Genomic DNA, 21726 nt, shown 5'->3' on the forward strand with positions numbered 1-21726 from the left:
GCGGGTCCTAGACTGGCCTGCCCGTAGTCCAGACCTGTCTCCCATTGAAAATGTGTGGCGCATTATGAAGCCTAAAATACCACAACGGAGACCCCGGACTGTTGAAAAACTTAAGCTGTACATCAAGCAGGAATGGGAAATAATTTGGGGCGGCATGGCATTGTGGGCAGATTGGGTGTGCCAGAAACCTGAGGGTTGCAGGTTCGCTCCCCGCCTCTTGACATTCAAATCGTTGCCGTTGTGTCCTTGGGCAGGACACTTCACCCTTGCCCCCATTGCCGCTCACACTGGCGAATGAATGATGAATGACAGGTGGTGGTCGGAGGGGCCGTGGGCGCAAAGTGGCAGCCACGCTTCTGTCAGTCTACCCCAGGGCAGCTGTGGCTACGAAAGTAGCTTACCACCAACTTTGGGAATGACTTATGGGTTCTCACTTCTCTGTGAAGCGCTTTGAGTGTCTACAAAAAGCGCTATCCATTATTATTATAATTCCAGTTCAAAAATTGGTCTCCTCAGTTCCCAGATTGTTGTTAAAAGGAAAGGTCTTGTAACACAGTGGTAAAAATGCCCCTGTGACAAAACTTTTTTGCAATGTGTTGCTGCCATCAAATTCTAAACGAATGATTATTTGCAAAAAAAAAAAAAAAAAAGAAGTTTCTCAGTTGGAACATTCAATATCTGTTCTTTGCAGTCTATTCAATTGAATATAAGTCAAAAAGGATTTGTAAATCATTGTTTTCTGTTTTTATTTACAAATTACCGTATTTTTCGGAGTATAAATCACTCCGGAGTATAAGTCGCACCTGCCGAAAATGCATAATGAAGAAGGAAAAAAACTTATATAAGTTGGATTTTGGGGGGAAATTTTCTTTGATAAAACCCAACACCAAGATTAGACATTTTAAATGGAATTTAAAATAAATAAAGAATAGTGAACAACAGGCTGAATAAGTGTATGTTATATGAGGCATAAATAACCAACTGCTATGTTAACCTAACATATTATGGTAAGAGTCATCCAAATAACTATAACATATAGAACATGCTATACCTTTACCAAACTATCTGTCACTCCTCATCCATAAATCCCATGAAATCTTATACGTCTAGTCTCTTACGTGAATGAGCGAAATATTATTATTTGATATTTTACAGTAATGTGTTAATAATTTCACACATAAGTCACTCCCGAGTATAAGTCGCACCCCCGGCCAAAATATGAAACAAAAGTGCAACTTATAGTTCGACAAATACGGTACACAGCTTGCCAGCTTCACTGGTTTTGTATAACAAAGAGCTGAAAGACAGCTGGCAACTTAAAATACTCGCAGTAAAACTATTTAAATTTTTGAGTGTTTACCTCCTTCCTCCTTTACTCTGCCGGTGCTCTTGGAAGCCATGGCTCTAGACTTGGAGGACGCAGGTGGGGCCGGCGCCTCCACTTTCACCTCCGCTCCCCATGGCGAGATGGCGTGCAAAGAGACCAGCTCCTGCACAGCCTTGCCCGACGACTTGAGGTCCGTGAGGAATTCTTCAGACACAACGCGCACCCCGGCGTCCTTCACTTCCTCCATTTTTTTGCCCATCTTCTCTACTTCCTCTGTGGGCGGGAACAAAATGTAAATTGAAAAGGTGGACTATTTGCTGAAAAGTCAGTTTGTTGGAAGGTTACTGACTCTTAGTGCTGATGCAGAGTGTGGCCTTTGTGACTGAAGCGCTAATTTTGCCGCCCATTTCTTCCACGGCGGCCTTTATGTCGTCCTTGTTCTTGGCCAGTTTGCCCACAGTCAACAGTTTCATACCAGTGAGAGGTTTTTCTACAGTAAACATGTACAAATTTCACTTTGGCGGCTTCTTCTTCATTGCACAAGAGGCGCACTTGCCACTCACCTGAGGATCCACCCTCTGGGAGTGGCTGAGAGGGGGCGCTGGAGGCACTCGCCAGTGGTTCGGCTTTGACTGCAGGCACCGTTTGAGAGGGGGTTTCTTTTGGGTAAAGCCTGTCCTGTCGCTTAAACTTGAACTTTTTTAGGAAGGGCACTTCATGAAATTCCTGAAAACAAATACAGAAAAAATGCAAATAAGTATTATTTAAGCTGCCCTCCATGCCATACAGCCCAGGTCTGTCAGAAAGGTTAGTTTAGTTGTGCGCTAGAGCTGGGCGATAAAACAATAACAATATATATAACGATAGACATGTGATCAATGACAATAGAAAATGGGGTCGATAGAACGTTCGATAATTTCTCTGAGTTCTGTTAGAAAAAAATAGGAAGTAAGGCCGAGCCGGAACCGCACGGTATTCTGGGGGGTGTAGGCAGAGGAAAGGCTTTGGCCTCTCGACCTATCACTGCCGAGCCTGAACCGCAAGGCATTCTGGGAAATGCTAACAGGAAAAAAAACAACAAGGGCTAGCTGACGACCAGGAGTGAAAAGAAACGGGAATATGAGTGCGGCAGCACGAGAGGAAATTGTCAATAAAAAAGGAAACGCCACGTCACCAGTTTGGCAGTATTTTGGATTTTTTAAGTCCGATACGAATCAGAGTAATACTCTCTGCAAACTTTGCAAGGTCGTCGTCCCGAGCAAGTCTGGGAACACAACAAACTTATTTTACCACCTGAGCCAAGTGAAGCAGTGTTTGAATTGTTGCTCGAGTTATTTTTATATGCTCAAGTTGGTTTGATTTTTCCATAAATGACTGAAGGTTTGTTTTGTCACAGATGTTCGGACGCAAGTTTATTCCGATGTTTACAATATTCTGTAAGACATGTTTGTTTCTGCTTGCTTAATGTGACTGTTCTTTATTTGCATATATTCTTACCAATATGGCTTTAAAGCCTGAGTTGTACACTACTCATTTCTTAATTAGAATACTTTGCACATTTTGTTGGATTAAGCATTTATTTAATGTCAATATTTATACATCGACCAGCATTTTCATTTATCTGACTGTTTTTCCTAATGCTGACCTCGTTCTAAAGGTTAAAGGTTATATTTAAAATAAGTATTTAAATTCAGCCTTTTTTCTCCTGGTCTTTATTTAGAATACATATTTTTTTTAATCAATAATTATCGATATCGACTGATATGAAACACTTATATCGTGATACATTTTTTAGTCATATCGCCCAGCCTTATTGTGCGCTATTTAAATTTTCAATGACTATAAACATTATAAGCCTTATAGCAGGGGTCTCAAACTCAATTTACCTGGGGGCCATTGGATGCAGAGTCTGGGTCGCAAGAAAAGATTTAAAAAAATATATTTTTAAATGTCTTTATTTTTATTTCCAACACAAAATAAAAGTAAAATATAAATGAACAAAATGAGAATTAAGTAGTGATACAATGCAAATTAAACAATAATTTAAAAAAAAATAACGGTTTGAATTGGTCCAGGTTATCGGGGACTGTTATTATTGAGGGACAGGTGTCGCGGTGTGACTGCAGCCAGGCACGTAAGAAAACCCTCGTCTCCATAGCAACGTTTTCTGTCGCTTTCACTCATTTGCCGCTTTTCCACTAACGCAGGAGTAGGCAAGCCAGAACGTTGAACGAGCCATCAAAAACGTCTCTGTCTGGAGCCAACGGGAGGAGGTGGAGTTTACAGTTATGGTAGCACTATTAGCCCCAGAACTGGCTAACATCACGACTAACGTGTTAGACATCCGAATCGCACAGCGACTCTCTGTCGGAGCATCAGGGCTGGGGTCCAGTGCACCAGTTTAGTATTGTCGCTCGGTCCTTCGGCGGAGTGCTTCGGAGGCTACTGGATGGCTGACGGACAGGTGTCGCGGTGTGACTGCAGCCAGGCACGTAAGAAAATCTTCGTCTCCATGACAACGTTTTCTGTCGCTTTCACTCATTTGCCGCTTTTCCACTAACGCAGGTGTAGGCAACCCAGAATGTAGAAAGAGCCATTTTGGACCCAAATAACAAAAAAACGTCTTTGTCTGGAGGCAACGGGATTGGGTGGAGTTTACAGTTATGGTAGCACTATTAGCCCCAGAACTGGCTAAAATCACGACTAACGTGTTAGACGTCCGAATCGCACAGCGACTCTCTGTCGGAGTATCAGCGCGGGGTCCGGTGCACCAGTTTTGTAGTGTCGCTTGGTCCTTCGGCAGATTGCTTCGGAAGCTACCGGACCGCTTGTCTTCCCGGCCCGGAATGTTACAGCGGCGCCGGGGGAGGGACAGACAGCACGAGAGAGAGAGAGAGAGAGCGAGCAGGCAGCCGAGCGAGAGAGTGAGGAAGAGCGCGTGCGGGTCTAGTGAAAAAGCGGCAACACATTTCTCTGCTTGCATCACGCAAGTCACGTCAATGTTAGGCCCTCCAGAGCCACATACCACACCATGATTGGTACAGTTGTGATCAAAATTATTTAACCCCCACACAATTTTGGTGTTTTAGCAAGTTGGACATTTATTCCGTATTTTGTTTATAGTCATATCAAATAAAGATGTGTCAAATAGACAAATGCAACTTAAATTGTAACACTGTATTTTACAAAAATACCAAAAAAGTACATTTTTCTTAATATCTCATTGACAAAATTATTCAACCCCTTGAAGATCATAACTCTTAAGAACAGAATTTGAATAAGGTCTTTTCAATCAGGTGTTGAAAACATCTGTAGATGTGATTAGAACCATAACGAGCAACAATTAAACTGATCGAAAAAGACCGTGACGCTCAGCTTCTTGTAGATGGTCAATGGTGTATTTGCAACATGGTGAAGTCCAGGGAGTGGTCAAAGAAGTCAAGAAAGGAGGTAATTTCTCTTCATAAGAAAGGATATAGATATAAGAAAATAGCAAAGACATTACACATTCCAAGAGAAACAGTTGGGAGCATAATTCGCAAGTTTAAAGCTAAAGGCACAGTGGAAACACTACCTGGGCGTGGTAGAAAGAGGATGCTGTGTGGTGAAAAACCCCCGGGTAACAGCTGAGGAACTACAACAGGACATTGCAGAGGGGGGAACGCAGGTTTCGTCCCAGACAATAAGGCGCGCACTACGAGATGAAGGCCTCCATACCAGAACTCCCAGGCGCACCTCACTACTGACTACCAGGTACAAGAAAAATAGACTACAGTATGCCAAAAATCATCTGGACAAACCCCAAAGGTTTTGGGAAACTGTTCTATGGAGTGATGAGACAAAACTGGAAATCTTCAGGCCTATGAATCAACGTTATGTCTGGAGGAGAAAAAATTAAGCTTACAAAGAGAAGAACATCTTGCCTACTGTAAAGCATGGTGGGGGGTCAATCATGCTCTGGGGCTGTTTCTCTGCCTCAGGTAGCGGGAATCTCCAGCGCGTTCAAGGCATTATGAAATATATTTCCTACCAGGATATATTAGCTGCAAATGTCATGAAGTCAGTGACGAAGCTGAGGCTTGGGAGACGTTGGACCTTCCAACAGGACAAGGATCCCAAGCGTACCTCCAAATCAACAACAGAGTGGTTGCAGAAGAAGGGCTGGAAGACTCTGGAGTGGCCTTCACAGTCGCCAGACCTAAATCCTCTAGAAAAGCTGTGGTGGGACTTGAAGAAGGCAGTTGCAGCACGCAAGCCCAAGAATATGAATGAACTGGAGGCCTTTGCCCAAGAGGAATGGGCTAAAATAGCTGTAGATGCTTGCAAGAAGCTTGTGTCCGGTTATGTATCACCTTTGAAGGATGTCATTACTGCCAAAGGGTGTTCTACTAAGTACTAAAGATGCATGGAACTAGGGGGTTGAATCATTTTGTCAATGAGATATTAAGAAAAAATTCTTTTTTTGGTATTTTGTAAAATACAGTGTTACAATTTAAGTTGCATTTGTCTATTTGACACATCTTTATTTGATATGACTATAAACAAAATACGGAATAAATGTCCAACTTACTAAAACACCAAAATCGTGTGGGGGTTGAATAATTTTGATCACAACTGTAGATTCCTTCTGCTCCGCACACAACGCTGTCAAGCGCCATTCATATAAAACTTGCGGGCCGCACTAACATTAAACTTTCATATTAAGGTGGGGGCCGCAAAATAACGTCTTGCGGGCCGCGTGTCTGAGACTTATTTATAAAATCAAACCCTGATAATATTAAAAACCAAAATGGGACCACAAACTAAGTCTTGTTAGGGCCACCAAATACCTACCTTGGGCATGACCCAGTCACTGCGTGTGGGCTTTGTTGTTTTGTATACGCATTTGGTCCAAGCCGAGATGTCCCCATTGCAGTAATAAGAATCTTCCTTAAACACCAGCTGGCCGAAGCACTGCTTGCAGGGCTCCAGAGCACCAAAAGCCATGCCGTCGGCCAACATGTCCACCACCTGTCAATCATAAATGTTTAACAAAAGATTGACTTCAAATGGTACGATTACGTTAAGGTCCACTTACGTTGGCTTCTCCTGAGGGAACCTCTTGCCTATTGGCAATTAGAAGCTCCTCCATGTCATTGGTTGAACAAAACTTCCTCAGCTTGTCTTTAATTCCCCATATCAGCTTGCTTTGGTTCTGTAGATAGAGAAAAAGTACAATCAGATGGAGAAAACCACAAAGGTGTGTCGGACACATGCGGCACTGATTCCGATTGAAACCCAAGTAACCTTCAATTGCTCTTGCAACTTTTTGTTCTCCTCCTCATCTGCCTTCTTCTGTTTCTTTGAGACTCCATCCACTTCTTCGCATTTGCGCTTTCTAAAAGGGAAGAGAGTGAAGACGTTTGGCCAAAATCCACAAAGGCTTGGAGATAAGGTTTTGTACAGATCTGGACCATTTACTCATCTTCAAAAAAGGAGATAGAAGAGAAGATTCTCCCCAGAATAAAGGAAACTGGTAGAGTAATCCCCCGCCTTTTTATCGCTGTTAACCCCTTGTGTAATGTTCATATTGTTGTTACTCAACCAGCGTTTGAGGGTCTGATGGACCCCTTGCGTTTTGTGGCTTTTAATGCCTCAAAATCAAACACATTTATGGTAAAATCCTTAACATACAGGTGCTGGTCATATTATTAGAATATCATGCAAAAATTGACTTATTTCATTAATTCCATTTAGAAAGTCAAACTTGTAGAATGTATACATTCATTCCAAACAGACTGATACATTTCAAGTGTTTTTTGCCAAAAAGGAGATGATTATAGCTGACAACCAATGAAAACCCTAAATTCAAAATCTCAGAAAATTAGAATATGGTGAAAAGGTCAGATATTGAAGACACCTGGTGCCACACTCTAATTAGCTAACTAACTCAAAACACCTGGAAAAGCCTTTAAATGGTCTCTCGTTTTGATTCTGTATGACACACAATCATGGGGAAGACTGCTGACTTGTCCAAAAGATGACCATTGATACTTTAAAGAAGGAGGGCAAGACACAAAAGGTAATTGCCAAAGAGGTTGGATGTTCCCAGAGCTCTGTGTCCAAAAGTGTACTAGCAAGAGGGATAACCGCACCCTGGAGAGGATTGTCAAACAAAACCGATTCAAAAATGTGGGGGAGATCCACAAAGAGTGGACTGCAGCTGGAGTCAGTGCTTCAAGAACCGCCACGCACCGACGTATGCAAGATATGGACTTCAGCTGTTGCATTCCTTGTGTAAAGCCACTCTAGAATAAGAGACAACGTCAAAAGCGTCTCGCCTAGGCTCAAGACAAAAAGGACTGGACTGCTGCTGAGTGGTCCAAAGTTATGTTTTCAAATGAAAGTAAATTTTGTATCTCCTTTGGAAATCAAGGTCCCAGAGTCTGGAGGAAGACAGGAGAGGCACAGAATCCACGTTGCCTGAAGTCCAGTGTCAAATTTCCACAATCGGTAATGGTCTGGGGTGCCATGTCATCTGCTGGTGTTGGTCCACTGTGTTTCCTGAGGTCTAGGGTCAATGCAGCAGTCTACCAGGAAGTTTTACAACACTTTATGCTGCCTGCCGCGGACCAATTTTATGGAGGTGAAGATTTAATTTTCCAACATGACTTGGCACCTGCACACAGTGCTAAATCTACCAGTACCTGGTTTAAGGACCATGGTATCCCTGTTCTTGATTGGCCTGCAAACTCACCTGACCTTAACCCCACAGAAAACCTATGGGGTATTGTGAAGCGGAAGTTGCGAGATGCCAGACCCAACAATGCTGAAGAGCTGAAGGCCACTATTGGGACGGCGTGGCGCAGTGGAAGAGTGGCCGCGCGCAACCCGAGGGTCAATGGTTCAAATCCCACCTAGAACCAACCTTGTCACGTCCGTTGTGTCCTGAGCAAGTCACTTCACCCTTGCTCCTGATGGGTGCTGGTTGGCGCCTTGCATGGCAGCTCCCTCCATCAGTGTGTGAATGTGTGTGTGAATGGGTAAATGTGGAAGTAGTGTCAAAGAGCTTTGAGTACCTTGAAGGTAGAAAAGCGCTATACAAGTACAACCCATTTATTAAAGCAACCTGGGCTCTCATAACACCTGAGGAGTGCAACAGACTGGTGGACTCCATGCTACGCCGTATTGCTGCAGCAATTCAGGCAAAAGGAGCTGCAACTAAGTATTGATTGCCGTACATGCTGAAACTTTTCAGTTGGCCCACATTTCTAAAAAATATTTTTTGGTACTAGTCCTAACTAATATTCTAATTTTCTGATATACTGAATTTGGGATTTTCAGTAATTGTCAGTACTAATCATCAAAATTTAAAGAAATAAACATTTCAAATATATCTCTATGTGTGTAATGAATTGATATAATATGTAAGTTTCACGTTCTGAATATAATTACTGAAATAAATCAACTTTTTCATGATAATCTAATAATATGAACAGCACCTATATGTTTACCTTATCCAAATAAACATCTGTTCAGTATTTTAACATAAAAATGTTTGACTTGCATAACAAATGTTTTATTCAAACAGGTGACGACATAGTAGCATCTACAGACTAGTTGTTTGTCCAAAAATCTAACACCCCTCCACCCAGTTAATACCTTTTCAAAAATGTACGTGTTAATTTGTTAAATTGGCTCAGAGTTTTTTTTGTTGGCTTCGTTTTTACACTTTTTAACAAGACCAGGTTTTAGGCTTAACAGCTTTAAACTTATATGTTTTGAAATATAAGTAACACATAGTGATTATCTTAATTGTCCTCAATGTTATATGAGCACTTATAAAAATAAAGAATGAGGTCAGTACAAAAATCGTTGCTTATTTGAACAATTTTCTCTCAAAAAGTCGATGAAGCCATTTTTTTTTATTTGATTACTTGATTAAATCAACAAATCATTCGGTAGATTACTTGATTCCTTAAGATGTGACTTTAAGGTTTTACTACTTACGTATAAAATACTACACGGTCTAGCTCCATCCTATCTTGCCTATTGTATTGTACCATATGTCCCGGCAAGAAATCTGCGTTCAAAGGACTCCGGCTTATTAGTGATTCCTAGAGCCCAAAAAAAGTCTGCGGGCTATAGAGCGTTTTCCGTTCGGGCTCCAGTACTCTGGAATGCCCTCCCGGTAACAGTTCAAGATGCTACCTCAGTAGAAGCATGTAAGTCTCACCTTAAAACTCATCTGTATACTCTAGTCTTTAAATATACCTCCTTTTTAGACCAGTTGATCTGCCGCTTCTTTTCTTTCTCCTATGTCCCCCCCCTCCCTTGTGGAGGGGGTCCGGTCCGATGACCATGGATGAAGTACTGGCTGCCCAGAGTCGAGACCCAGGATGGACCGCTCCCCTGTATCGGTGGGGGACATCTCTACGCTGCTGATCCGCCTCCGCTTGAGATGGTTTCCTGTGGACGGGACTCTCGCTGCTGTCTTGGATCCGCTTGAACTGAACTCTCGTGGCTGTATCATGTTAGACCAGCTTGACATCCATTGCTTTCGGTCCCCTAGAGGGGGGGGGTTGCCCACATCTGATTGGTCCTCTCCAAGGTTTCTCATAGTCAGCATTGTCACTGGCGTCCCACTGGATGTGAATTCTCCCTGCCCACTGGGTGTGAGTTTTCCTTGCCCTTTTGTGGGTTCTTCCGAGGATGTTGTAGTCGTAATGATTTGTGCAGTCCTTTGAGACATTTGTGATTTGGGGCTATATAAATAAACATTGATTGATTGATAATCGATAACTGCAAACTTACAAACAAGCCACTTTAACATAACCTTGATGGCAGAAATCCCAGGTAGTAAAATGTATAAACAAAATATAAACTACCGTAATTCAAAATATTCATCTCACCCTTCTGATTTGACTGCAGGGAGCCTCTTTTTAAGCTCATCCATGTCCTCCGCGCGCAGCACGTTGAAGCCCTTCAGCTGAGCACCGCTGTACTCGGGCTTGAAGTCCAGCTCCTCCCTGCGCCCCACGAAGCACGCCGTGTGGTACCAGCGGTCGATCAGGCCCAGCTGGGGCTTTTCTAGGTCCACCGCTTTCTTCGATACGCGGATGTGATCCTGTGAGCGGGGACGGCAGCGTTTCTTTTTTACATGTAGAAATGTACAGGAGCAGATCACCACAACGTATCCCACACGACAGGACGTGCACTTTCTCATGTGGTGGAGTGGATGAAAGACCAATTACAGCACAGGTGTCAAATTCAAGGCCCGGGGAATTGGCCCGTCACATTATTTTATGTGGCCCGCAAAAGCCTGGAAATAATATGCATCAATAAAATGCTTAATCTTTTATTACTAAATATATTTGTTTTTTTCCTTTTGACATTAAAAATCATACACTGCATGCAATTGCATTTCTTTTAAAATTAAATATTATAAAAATCTAAATATGTATTATGTATTCCCCCCAAATTTTTTGTTATAATAAAGATAAATATTGTTCTTAAATATCTGCTTGACTTATGATCTCAAAACAAATGATCATTTAAATTGTAGACTGTAAAATTTACAATAGATTTTACGGTTAGATTCGGCAGACTGAGGTTTGTTTTTTTTTACCGTAAAATCAACCTTGGTACTGTTTTTCCATATACAGTAAGACATCAAAACATAAAAAAAAGAAACAAAAAAACATTAAAACAAGATTTTACGTTAAAAAAAACAACTTTGCTTGAATTTTACCGTTAAAAACAGTGGTATTGTTTCCAATTTCATTCATTCAATTTTTTATATGCTGTATATGGAGTCTGTGCTCCTGTGGTGGTGTGAGGTGTTTGGCAGGTAAGCATAAGGCAGCGGACTCTCCCCAAATTAGAATTAAACACCTCCCAGTCAACTACTAGTAACATCACTATGAGCCCGCTGAAGTTCTAAAAACATAAGCGGCAGCTCAGCTCAGCCCGCAGTCCTTGAGGTGAAGGCTAATTAGCTTTCAGCTTAACATTAGCTCACTATGCGGTGTGTGCGTGTTACAGACAGCAGAGCTCTGTCTGTCTGAGAGAAATACTGACATTATTGACCTAAAGTTAACAACTAAGTTATTTCACTTTACCTTGTTCTGTGTTGATTGAGCTGATTTTCCTGAAGCTCTCTGATAGCTAATACAATAATGTAACAGCCTACATGAACTCCATGGTGTTCAGGCATTAATAGTCTCGCCCATTGCCATTGTACTATTTTTTCAGCTAGCTACATTAATCATTAGTAATGTAGCAGCCTACTTTTGAATGGCAGGGTCCCTGCTATCACATGTTGATAAAAATAAAACATTTACATGATAAAAATCAACTACAGGCTTCCCAAATGCTGTAATAAATTAAGCATGATGAGTTGTGATGAGGTGGCGACTTGTCCAGGGTGTACCCCGCCTTCCGCCCGATTGTAGCTGAGATAGGCACCAGCGCCCCAAAGGGAATAAGCGGTAGGAAATGGATGCATGGATGGATGGAGTTGAGCATATGTCATCATGTGGCCCCACTTTTAACTCTTTTTTTCAAACGCTTATTGCAAACGCTTACTTACAGTAAGTCAATTTGACTTAGTAAGTCATTATTTTGACTTAGTAAGTCATTATTTTGACTTAGTAAGTCACTATTTTGACTTAGTAAATTACTAAGTCAAAATAGTGACTTACTAAGTCATAATAATAACATACTTAGTATCACAGGTAACTAGGACTGTTTTGTTTTTACTTAAAGGAAAAAATATCGAGGTAAAAATCATATATCGCCATTCAGCAAATGGAGCGGAAAACGACAAGGTGGAGGCGTGATGGCGACAGGCCGAGTTACACCAATCTTTACACCCACCCTATTCCCCGGTCCATCTGCCTGGAGAGACACCCCTTAAGTAACACATTTTCTGGAGGAAACACCAAAATTATTTTTGTTGTTCACCCTGGAACAGACTTTCTATTTCCATTACTTCTTCTGGACAACGCGCTGTGAAATAACAACAAATGTGCACCAACCTTTTCTATCTTCAAGTTGCAACCTTTGCAAGTGCTACGATTTGATTTGGCGTATTCCACCGCAAAGCCATTAAGCGTCTTCTCTCCTTTACTGCCACCTTTCTGTGCTCCTTTTCCTAAAAAAAATAAAATAAAAAAAATCCAGACTCAAAAAAAAAACCCAAACACAATTGACGAAATCATGAAGAATTTGGAGAATGAGACGCCAACCTCCAGTAGCTTCTCCGCCGCCATCAATGGCGCTCTTGACCTTTTCCTGGTCTTCCCAGCGGAGGTCAGAAAAGCCGGCAATGTCGGCGGGGCTCTGAGCTGCTGCTTTCAGCCAGAAGCAGGAGAAGTGATGCCAATGTGGGACCTTGCCATCGAACATTGGCGACTGCCAAGGAATAAGCAAACAGAGTTTAGGAAGTTTAACATTCATGAAAGTTGGGTTCTTTTTTTATGGATTTATTATCGGTCTACGGAAAATGTGAGCAAATATGCTGGGTCAAAAGTATACATACAGCAATGTTAATACAAACCCCGTTTCCATATGAGTTGGGAAATTGTGTTAGATGTAAATATAAACAGAATACAATGATTTGCAAATCCTTTTCAACCCATATTGAGTTGAATATGCTACAAAGACAACATATTTGATGTTCAAACTCATAAACTTTTTTTTTTTTTGCAAATAATAATTAACTTAGAATTTCATGTCTGCAACACCTGCCAAAGTAGTTGGGAAAGGGCATGTTCACCACTGTGTTACATCACCTTTTCTTTTAACAACACTCAAACGTTTGGGAACTGAGGAAACTAATTGTTGAAACTTTGAAAGTGGAATTCTTTCCCATTCTTGTTTTACGTAGAGCTTCAGTCGTTCAACAGTCCGGGGTCTCCGCTGTCGTATTTTACGCTTCATAAGGCTTCACGGTGGCAGAGGGGTTAGTGTGTCTGTCTCACAAAACGAAGGTCCTGCAGTCCTGGGTTCAAATCCAGGCTCGGGATCTTTCTGTGTGGAGTTTGCATGTCCTCCCCGTGAATGCGTGGGTTCCCTCTGGGTACTCCGGCTTCCTCCCACTTCCAAAGACATGCACCTGGGGATAGGTTGATTGGCAACACTAAATTGGCCCTAGTGTGTGAATGTGAGTGTGAATGTTGTCTGTCTATCTGTGTTGGCCTTGCGATGAGGTGGCGACTTGTCCAGGGTGTACCCCGCCTTCCGCCCGATTGTAGCTGAGATAGGCGCCAGCGCCCCCCGCAATCCCAAAAGGGAATAAGCGGTAGAAAATGGATGGATGGATGGATGGATGGATAATGTGCAACACATTTTCGATGGGAGACAGGTCTGGACTGCAGGCGGGCCAGGAAAGTACACGCTGTTGTAACACGTGCTGAATTTGGCTTGGCATTGTCTTGCTGAAGTAAGCAGGCACTTTAAAGCCTTTTTTCGGGATATATTCCATGATGGGTAAAATTTTGAAAAAATCTTCGAAAAATAAAATAAGCCACTGGGAACTGATTTTTATTGGTTTCAACCCGTCTGAAATTGTGATAATGTTCCCCTTTAAGTCAGGACTTGGGGAAGGCAATTATAAAACTTTCATTTTAGCCTGACCCCTTTACCACTTTTGATGTGTGTTTAGTGAAGTGAATTATATTTATATAGCGCTTTTCTCTAGTGACTCAAAGTGCTTCACATAGTGATACCCAATATCTAAGTTACATTTAAACCAGTGTGGGTGGCACCGGGAGCAGGTGGGTAAAGTGTCTTGCCCAAGGACACAACGGCAGTGACTAGGATGGCGGAAGCGGGAATCGAACCTGCAATCCTCAAGTTGCTGGCACGGCCACTCTACCAACCGAGCTATACCGCCCCGTTTACATGCTATACCTTTTAGGGTCATTGTCTAAAACACCCAACTGCGCCCAAGACCCAACCTCCCGGCTGATGATTTTAAATATTTAAAATAGGTTGATTTGCAACACTAAATGGTCCCTAGTGTGTGAATGTTGTCTTTCTATCTGTTTTAGCCCTGCGATGAGGTGGCGACTTGTCCAGGGTGTACACCGCCTTCCGCCCTATTGTAACTAAGATAGGCACCAGCGACCCCTAAGGGAATAAGCGGTAGGAAATGGATGGATGGACATACATACATACATACATATACACCCTCCACAGCGGGCCTTTTGAATATCTCCTTAATTCTGAGGTCTCAAGGTTAAGTATACGGGCGACCCCGAACAGGACAAGCGGTAGGAAATGGATGGATGGATAGGTTACTTTATATAAACACTGGAATCGTCAACTTTTGATGTCAAAGTGCTACAAAACGTAGTGTTCAACACACACATGGAGACATATCATTCATGGCAGCCATATAAACACCAACAAGGGCTTTATATTCCCTTTACACGAATTAATCCATGTAAATATTAAGCCATAAGTAGAGTTGTATCAAGTTTATAGTCCAAAAAAGGCCAAATAGTCTGGTGTCACGCTAGCTTGCTGGCTAGCTCTTACCTGCACCATGATGGCCATTCTCAGCGAGTTTTTCTCGATGCTTTCTTTACATTTCTTGCACGACGCACGGCCGCTCTTGGCATATTCTGCTTTGTACAGTTTATCTTCTTGGGAATCCGCCATTTCAAAGCTCGACGACGAGACAAAACTTCACCAGGACGACCAAAGCGACAACAATCAGAGCCGCAGACTCCCGCGTGTATGGCGCACAGACGATCCCGGCGGAGACAGGAGGGCTCACTCCGATCCACTTTCGGTTTACACCGACACGGGGAACCAGAATTGTTCCTCTGTGTGCTTTGCATTTATGACGTTTTGTGTTCTGAGATATAAAGAGTGTCATAATTACTCAACATAAACATTATTTCCCCAAAATTCTCGATTTAAACGCTTTTTAGATACTTATATTATTCCGAATAATAAAAATTAAAAACAACTTTCATTGCTGTTGTTTTATGATCAGTGATCAATATTTTGCTTGGCTTTTTGTCTTTGAAATGTAATTTTTTTTTTCAAACCTTTCAAATGGGAATGAATACAACTCGGTCATGTTAGTTTCACAATTTCGCCTCGGTGACCCATCTGTCATAAATAGACGATTAAAAGATTACCGGCTCCAGCTGCAGACAGCACTAATCGAGTTCAGAGAACAGAACCTATGGCGGGCCAAATGAGACAAAATGAAATTATTAAATAAATATGTAAAAAATTATAAATGTAATTGAAACAATGAAATGTGTCTTATATAGTTCCACTAATTATAACTATTGAAAACATTTGCTAATGTTGTTACATATACATATTTATATATATATATATATATATATATATATATACAATTTTCTACCGCTTATTCATCCTTTGGGGTCGCGGAGGGTGCTGGAGCCTATCTCAGTTGCATTCGGGCAGAAGGCGTTGTACACTCTGGACAAGTCGCCGCCTCATCACAGGGCCAACACAGATAGACAGAAAACATTCACACACACATAATGCAGCTGACATAGGCTCCAGCGACCCCCCGTGACCCCAAAAGGGACAAGCAGTAGGAAATGGATATATATATATATATATATAAAATACATATATATATATATATATATATATATATATATATATATATATATATATATATATATATATGTATGACTTGTCCAGGGTGTACACCACCTTCCGCCCGATTGTAGCTGAGATAGGCACCAGCGACCTCCGTGACCCCAAAGGGAATAAGCGGTAGGAAATGGATGGATATATATATATATATATATATATATATATATGTTCCGGTCGCACACCTGTTTTTGTAATCACTGTCGTTATTTAAGCCTGCCTTCTCCCGTCAGTTTGTCTGGCTTCGTAATTTGCTATTGTGATAGCAAAATTACTTATACTCGTTTAAATAGATGGCGTTCTTTGAACTGGGTACCAAAACTTGTTTATTGGGCTCAGGAATGTGACGCTCTGCAAGAGGCCTCTAATCTGATCGGGCTCTTTCTTCTGTGTCTTTGATGTTCTCCTGTGTCTTTGATGTGACATGTGGACTATAGTTGACCTGGGCATGTGTGTTTTCTCTCCCCGGCACCCCCCCGTGCTAAACTGTTGCCCTTTCCTGAATGACCCTTGCCCCCCTGGGCAAATGACACCCTCTCCCCTTCACAGGGCCTTGGGCATTCATTCCACTGGGGTACTGTATGTTAATGAGCATGGAGGGTGGGACTTGTTATATTCTAAAGGAGTTAGAACAAGCTGGAATGAACGGATGTGTCGTTCTGGTTTGGTCTCGCTTTGCAAAGCTTGTTATTATTTGTTTGTTACTTTAATAAATAATTTAAAAGCTATTTGTCACTAAAGGATCATCTTTAAGAAATTCCCACGACACATGACGACTTCTGTTCCTGGTTCTGTACCTGCTAGCTTCCACGCTAGGCTTTTTGTCTTCTAGCTCCCATGCTAGCTCTTTTTTTTTTACCTTCTTTGCTTTGAGCAAGTTTTTCTTTTTCATAGTCTGATTTATTTATTTTGAAATAAATCGTTTGTTCTTACCTTTACGCTGTGTCCGAGGCTTGTCTGCATTCCTGGGAGAACGAATCCGCATCACCATGCGACCCAGTCGTTACATAAAGGCTCCTTTTTCATGCAAATAACTGTCCGTCATTTGTTGAGAAGCAACTTTCTGCGCTCTTGAATTGATATTTTAAAATTACACAGGGGGAAATGAGATTTGGGTTTTTCCTACCCTGCCCAAAAAGGATTGTAGAAAACATGAGATGATTCAACAAAACAGCAAAGACAAAAACAGAGAAAAAAAAGCTGATTGATTGAAACTTTTATTAGTAGATTGCACAGTTCAGTACATATTCCGTACAATTGACCACTAAATAGTAAAACCCCAATAAGTTTCTCAACGTTAATCAATTCATGGTAAAAGCTGATATAGAAATAGAGAATAAAACATTAAAAAAACAAAACAAAAACAAAAAAAACACTCAGGCCATTGGAAATCTACGAGAGGTGATAGCTTGCTTTGAGGTAAAGTGTGTTTTTTTTGGCTTATCGGAGATCCTGCAGCAGGATTATTGGCCTTTGAATTTATTTGTGGTATTCAAAAACGTTCAAATTATTTCAATATTACGTAACATCCCTTCAAAGTGTACGAAACCCAAAAACCAGTGAAGTTGTCACGTTGTGTAAATGGTAAATAAAAATAGAATACAATGATTTGCAAATCCTTTTCAACGTATAATCAATTAAATGGACTGCAAAGACAAGATAGCTAACGTTCAAACTGGAAAACTTTGTTATTTTTTGCAAATATTAGCTCATTTGGAATTTGATGCCTGCAACATGTTTCAAAAAAGCTGGCACAAGTGGCAAAAATGACTGAGAAAGTTGAGGGATGCTCATCAAACACTTATTTGGAACATCCCATAGAAGTTGGGAAAGGTGGCAATACATACTGATAAAGTTGAGCAATGCTCATCAAACACTTATTTGGAACATCCCATAGGTGAACAGGCTAATTGGGAAGAGGTGGGTGTCATGATTGGGTATAAAAGAAACTTCCATGAAATGCTCAGTCGTCCACAAACGGGGACGGGGCGAGGGTCACCACTTTGTGAACAAATGAGTGAGCAAATTGTCCAACAGTTTAAGAACATTTCTCAATGATCTGTTGCAAGGAATTTAGGGTTCCATCCCGTTTCCAGTGAGGGTTGGACTCCGCCAAGGCTACCCTTTGTCACCGATTCTGTTTATAACTCTTATGGACAGACTTTCTAGGTGCAGTCAAGGCGTTGAGGGGATCCGGTTTGGTGGCTGCAGGATTAGGTCTCTGCTTTTTGCAGAGGATGTGGTCCTGATGGCTTCATCTGGCCGGGATCTTCAGCTCTCACTGGATCAGTTCGCAGTTCAGTTCAGCATCTCCAAGTCTGAGTCAATGGTTCTCGCCCGGGAAAGGGTTGAAGGCCATCTCCAAGTTGGGGAGGAGACCCTGCCCCAAGTGGAGGAGTTCAAGTACCTCGGAGTCTTGTTCACGAGTGAGGGAAGAGTGGATCGTGAGGATAACAGGAGGATCGGTGCGGCGTCTTCAGTAATGTGGACGCTGTATCGATCCGTTGTGGTGAAGAAGGAGCTGAGCCGGAAGGCAAAGCTCTCAATTTACCGCTCAATCTACATTCCCATCCTCACCTATGGTCATGAGCTTTGGGTTATGACCGAAAGGACAAGATCACGGGTACAAGCGGCCCAAATGGTGGGGCTCTCCCTTAGAGATAGGTTGAGAAGCTCTGCCATCCGGGAGGAACTCAAACTAAAGCCTCTGCTCCTCCACATGGAGAGGAGCCAGATGAGGTGGTTCGGGCATCTGGTCAGGATGCCATCCGAACGCCTCCCTCGGGAGGTGTTTAGGCCACGTCTGACCGGTAGGAGGCCATGGGGAAGACCCAGGACACGTTGGGAAGACTATGTCTCCCGGCTGGCCTGGGAACGCCTCGGGATCCCCCGGGAGGAGCTGGACGAAGTGGCTGGGGAGAGGGAAGTCTGGGCTTCCCTGCTTAGGCTGCTGCCCCCGTGACCCAACTTCGGCTAAGCGGAAGAAGATGGATGGATGGGAGGACCATCTACGTTCTATAATATTATCAAAAGGTTCAGAGAATTTGGAGAAATCACTGCATGTAAGCGGCAAGCCCCATGACCTTCGAGCCCTGCAGCAAAAAGCGACATCAGTGTGTAAAGGATATCACCATATGGGCTCAGGAACACTTCAGAAAACCACTGTCAGTAAATACAGTTGGTCGCTACGTCTATAAGAGCGAGTTAAAACTCTACTGTGAAAAGCGGAAGCTATTTATCAACAACACCCAGAAACGCGGCCCGAGCTCATCTAAGATGGACTGATGCAAAGTGGAAAAGGGTTCTGTGGTCTGACGAGTCCTCATTTTAAATTGTTTTTGGAAACTGTGGATGTCGTGTCCTCCGGACCAAAGAGGAAAAGAACCGTCTTGTCAGGCTTGCCACTGACAGTTTGTTTGTTTTAGTTTTTCCTGTGTGTTTAGTATTTCCCGTCTTTAGTTCCTGTCAGCGCTCTTATTTTGTTAGTTTCCTGTCTTTCTCCCTGAGCGCTGTTCCACCTCAGCTGCGGCTGATTGGCACCTGGACACACCTGGTGTCAATCAGCCGACTCCTATTTTACCTGCTTTGTTCCTCTGTGATTGCAAAATTACTTATACTCGTTTAAATGGATGATGTTCTTTGAACGGGTTGCCAAAAGTAGTTTATTAGACTCAGGAATGTGGAGTCTTGCAAGAGACATCTAATCTGATCAAGCTCTGTCTCCTGTGTCTTTGATGTGACATGTGGACTCTAGTTGACCGGGCATATGTGTTATCTCTTCCTGACCCCAATCTGGGCTAAACTGTTGCCCCTTTCCTGAGTGACCCCCACCCTTCTGGGGCAGACGACACCCCCTCCTCTTCACAGGACCTGTATGTTAATGAGTATGGAGGGTGGGACTTCTGAGAATGTATGATTGTCATGACATATTCAAAGGGAGGCAGAACAAGCTGGAATGAACGGATGTGTCGTTCTGGTTTGGTCTCGCTTTGCAAAGCTTGTTATTATTTGTTTGTTACTTTAATAAATCATTTTAAAGCTATTTGTCACTAAAGGATCGTCTTTAAGAAATTTCCACGACACCTCCGGTCAGTGCTGGATTATTGTCGTTGCTACCTGTCAAATCGTATCATATCTTGTCTATGCAGCGTTGCGGTAAGCTATTTTCGATAGTGGTTTGTAGCTTATTGTCTTTTGTTCCCTGCTTCCAAGTTTGTTTTCTTATTACAAGTACGACTTCTGTTTTCCTGCGAGATACATGTTAGCTTCCATGCTAGGCCATTTTGTTTGTTATCCACCCACGTGCACGCCTTTTGTTTGTACCCTTTGTTTGTTTTTGTTTTGGTGTTTTAAATTAAATCATGTTTTCCCACTCCATGCCTGCCTCCATCTCTGAATCTTGGGGTTCGTCAAAAACAATCTTTGACACATCTGGATTGTTTTAGGCGCAAAAGTCTTTTGGATATAGGTTGAAAAGGATTTGCAAATCATAGTATTCTGTTTTTACTTACCATTTACACAACGTGACAACTTGACCGGTTTTGGGGTTTGTACGTTTATGGTAAACCACCAGTTTCAGGGTGGTGAATTTAGTGATGTCTATGCACAAGTCGAATGAAGGCAACCACAAATTCCGCCTCCCGACCGGCCGCTCATCAGCACTTGAAGGTGCAGGGTGCCATCGTGAACCCCCCGTTGGTCTCCCTCAGCTTCTCCTTGTGTCTGGCCTGGACTAGATTGAACACTATCCCCGCCAGGGTCATGCGTCCCCCGGTCCTGCTGCCGACACGGCCGTCTGGGGATGTGTTGGCCAGCTTGCTGCGCACGGTGCTGATGAAGTAGGTGCGCACCTTGCCCCGACACTCGCTTACCTGCAACGACAACAGCGGCCATTATGCCTGAGTTCCAATATTGTGACACAACCCAGCAATAAATGTCACTATTGGTTTGGTTAACCATCAATTGATGACTTAATGAAGTCCCATCTTAAAACTCATTTGTATACTTTAGCCTTTAAATAGACCCCCTTTTTATACCAGTTGATCTGTGCCGGGGGGCACAGGTCCGGTGGCCATGGATGAAGTGCTGGCTGTCCAGAGTCGGGACCCGGGGTTAGATCCACTAGGAACTGGACTCTCACTATTATGCTAGATCCACTATGGACTGGACTCTCACTATTATGTTAGATCCACTATGGACTGGACTCTCACAATATTATGTTAGATCCACTATGGAATGGATTCTCACTATTATGCTAAATCCACTATGGATTGGACTCTCACTATTATGTTAGATCCAGTATGGACTGGACTCTCACTATTATGTTAGATGGCTCTTTCAAAATTTTGGGTTTGCCGCCCCCATGGTCTAAGGGCAGTCCAAACCAGACTACCTATGACATGACAGCGGGAACACTTTTGAGACGCTCACCCCCTTGACGAAGATTTCGCCACGTAGCTCCAAGACGAAGCCCCACTCCGCCAGGATCCTCCTGGTGACCTCGGGCACCTGGATGCGTCCGCTCACCCCTGTGCTGTCCATGCGACTTGCCAAGTTCACCGTCGAGCCCCAGATGTCGTATTGGGGCTTGCTGGCGCCGATGACACCTGCCACCACTGGCCCGTGTGCGATGCCTGATACACAGAACATGATGGACTTTATTCCAGACACTAAGTTTTCTTGGCTTACGGTCAGCAGAAAACACATAATTGACAATTAGAAGCATTTACCGTATTTTCCGGACCATAAGGTTATAAGGCACACTGCCG

The 21726-nt window shown here is 42.7% G+C and overlaps 2 protein-coding genes across 3 annotated transcripts in view; both read right to left on the bottom strand.

Moving 5' to 3' along the window:
* Window positions 1–15086, bottom strand: part of parp1 (poly (ADP-ribose) polymerase 1) — a 34050-nt gene extending 18964 nt beyond the window's left edge. The window contains exons 1-10 of the mRNA XM_061885764.1: window positions 14852–15086; window positions 12556–12721; window positions 12346–12461; window positions 10219–10433; window positions 6614–6704; window positions 6405–6521; window positions 6161–6337; window positions 1891–2053; window positions 1677–1817; window positions 1361–1600 (exon numbers count right to left, since the gene is read on the bottom strand). Coding sequence (XP_061741748.1) covers window positions 1361–1600; window positions 1677–1817; window positions 1891–2053; window positions 6161–6337; window positions 6405–6521; window positions 6614–6704; window positions 10219–10433; window positions 12346–12461; window positions 12556–12721; window positions 14852–14974 — 1549 coding nt within the window. The 5' untranslated portion in view covers window positions 14975–15086. The remainder of the gene's footprint in view (window positions 1–1360; window positions 1601–1676; window positions 1818–1890; window positions 2054–6160; window positions 6338–6404; window positions 6522–6613; window positions 6705–10218; window positions 10434–12345; window positions 12462–12555; window positions 12722–14851) is intronic.
* A 2082-nt stretch (window positions 15087–17168) lies between these two features.
* si:dkey-206f10.1 (adenylate cyclase type 8) overlaps window positions 17169–21726 on the bottom strand; it is a 45680-nt gene continuing 41122 nt past the window's right edge. For both annotated transcript variants that reach the window (XM_061885988.1, XM_061885987.1), the window contains 2 exons: window positions 21389–21591; window positions 17169–20829 (listed from right to left, as the gene is read on the bottom strand). In XM_061885988.1, coding sequence (XP_061741972.1) covers window positions 20614–20829; window positions 21389–21591 — 419 coding nt within the window. In that variant the 3' untranslated portion in view covers window positions 17169–20613. The remainder of the gene's footprint in view (window positions 20830–21388; window positions 21592–21726) is intronic.

This window comes from Nerophis ophidion, linkage group LG24 (genome assembly GCF_033978795.1).
Source record: "Nerophis ophidion isolate RoL-2023_Sa linkage group LG24, RoL_Noph_v1.0, whole genome shotgun sequence".
Lineage (NCBI taxonomy): Eukaryota > Metazoa > Chordata > Actinopteri > Syngnathiformes > Syngnathidae > Nerophis > Nerophis ophidion.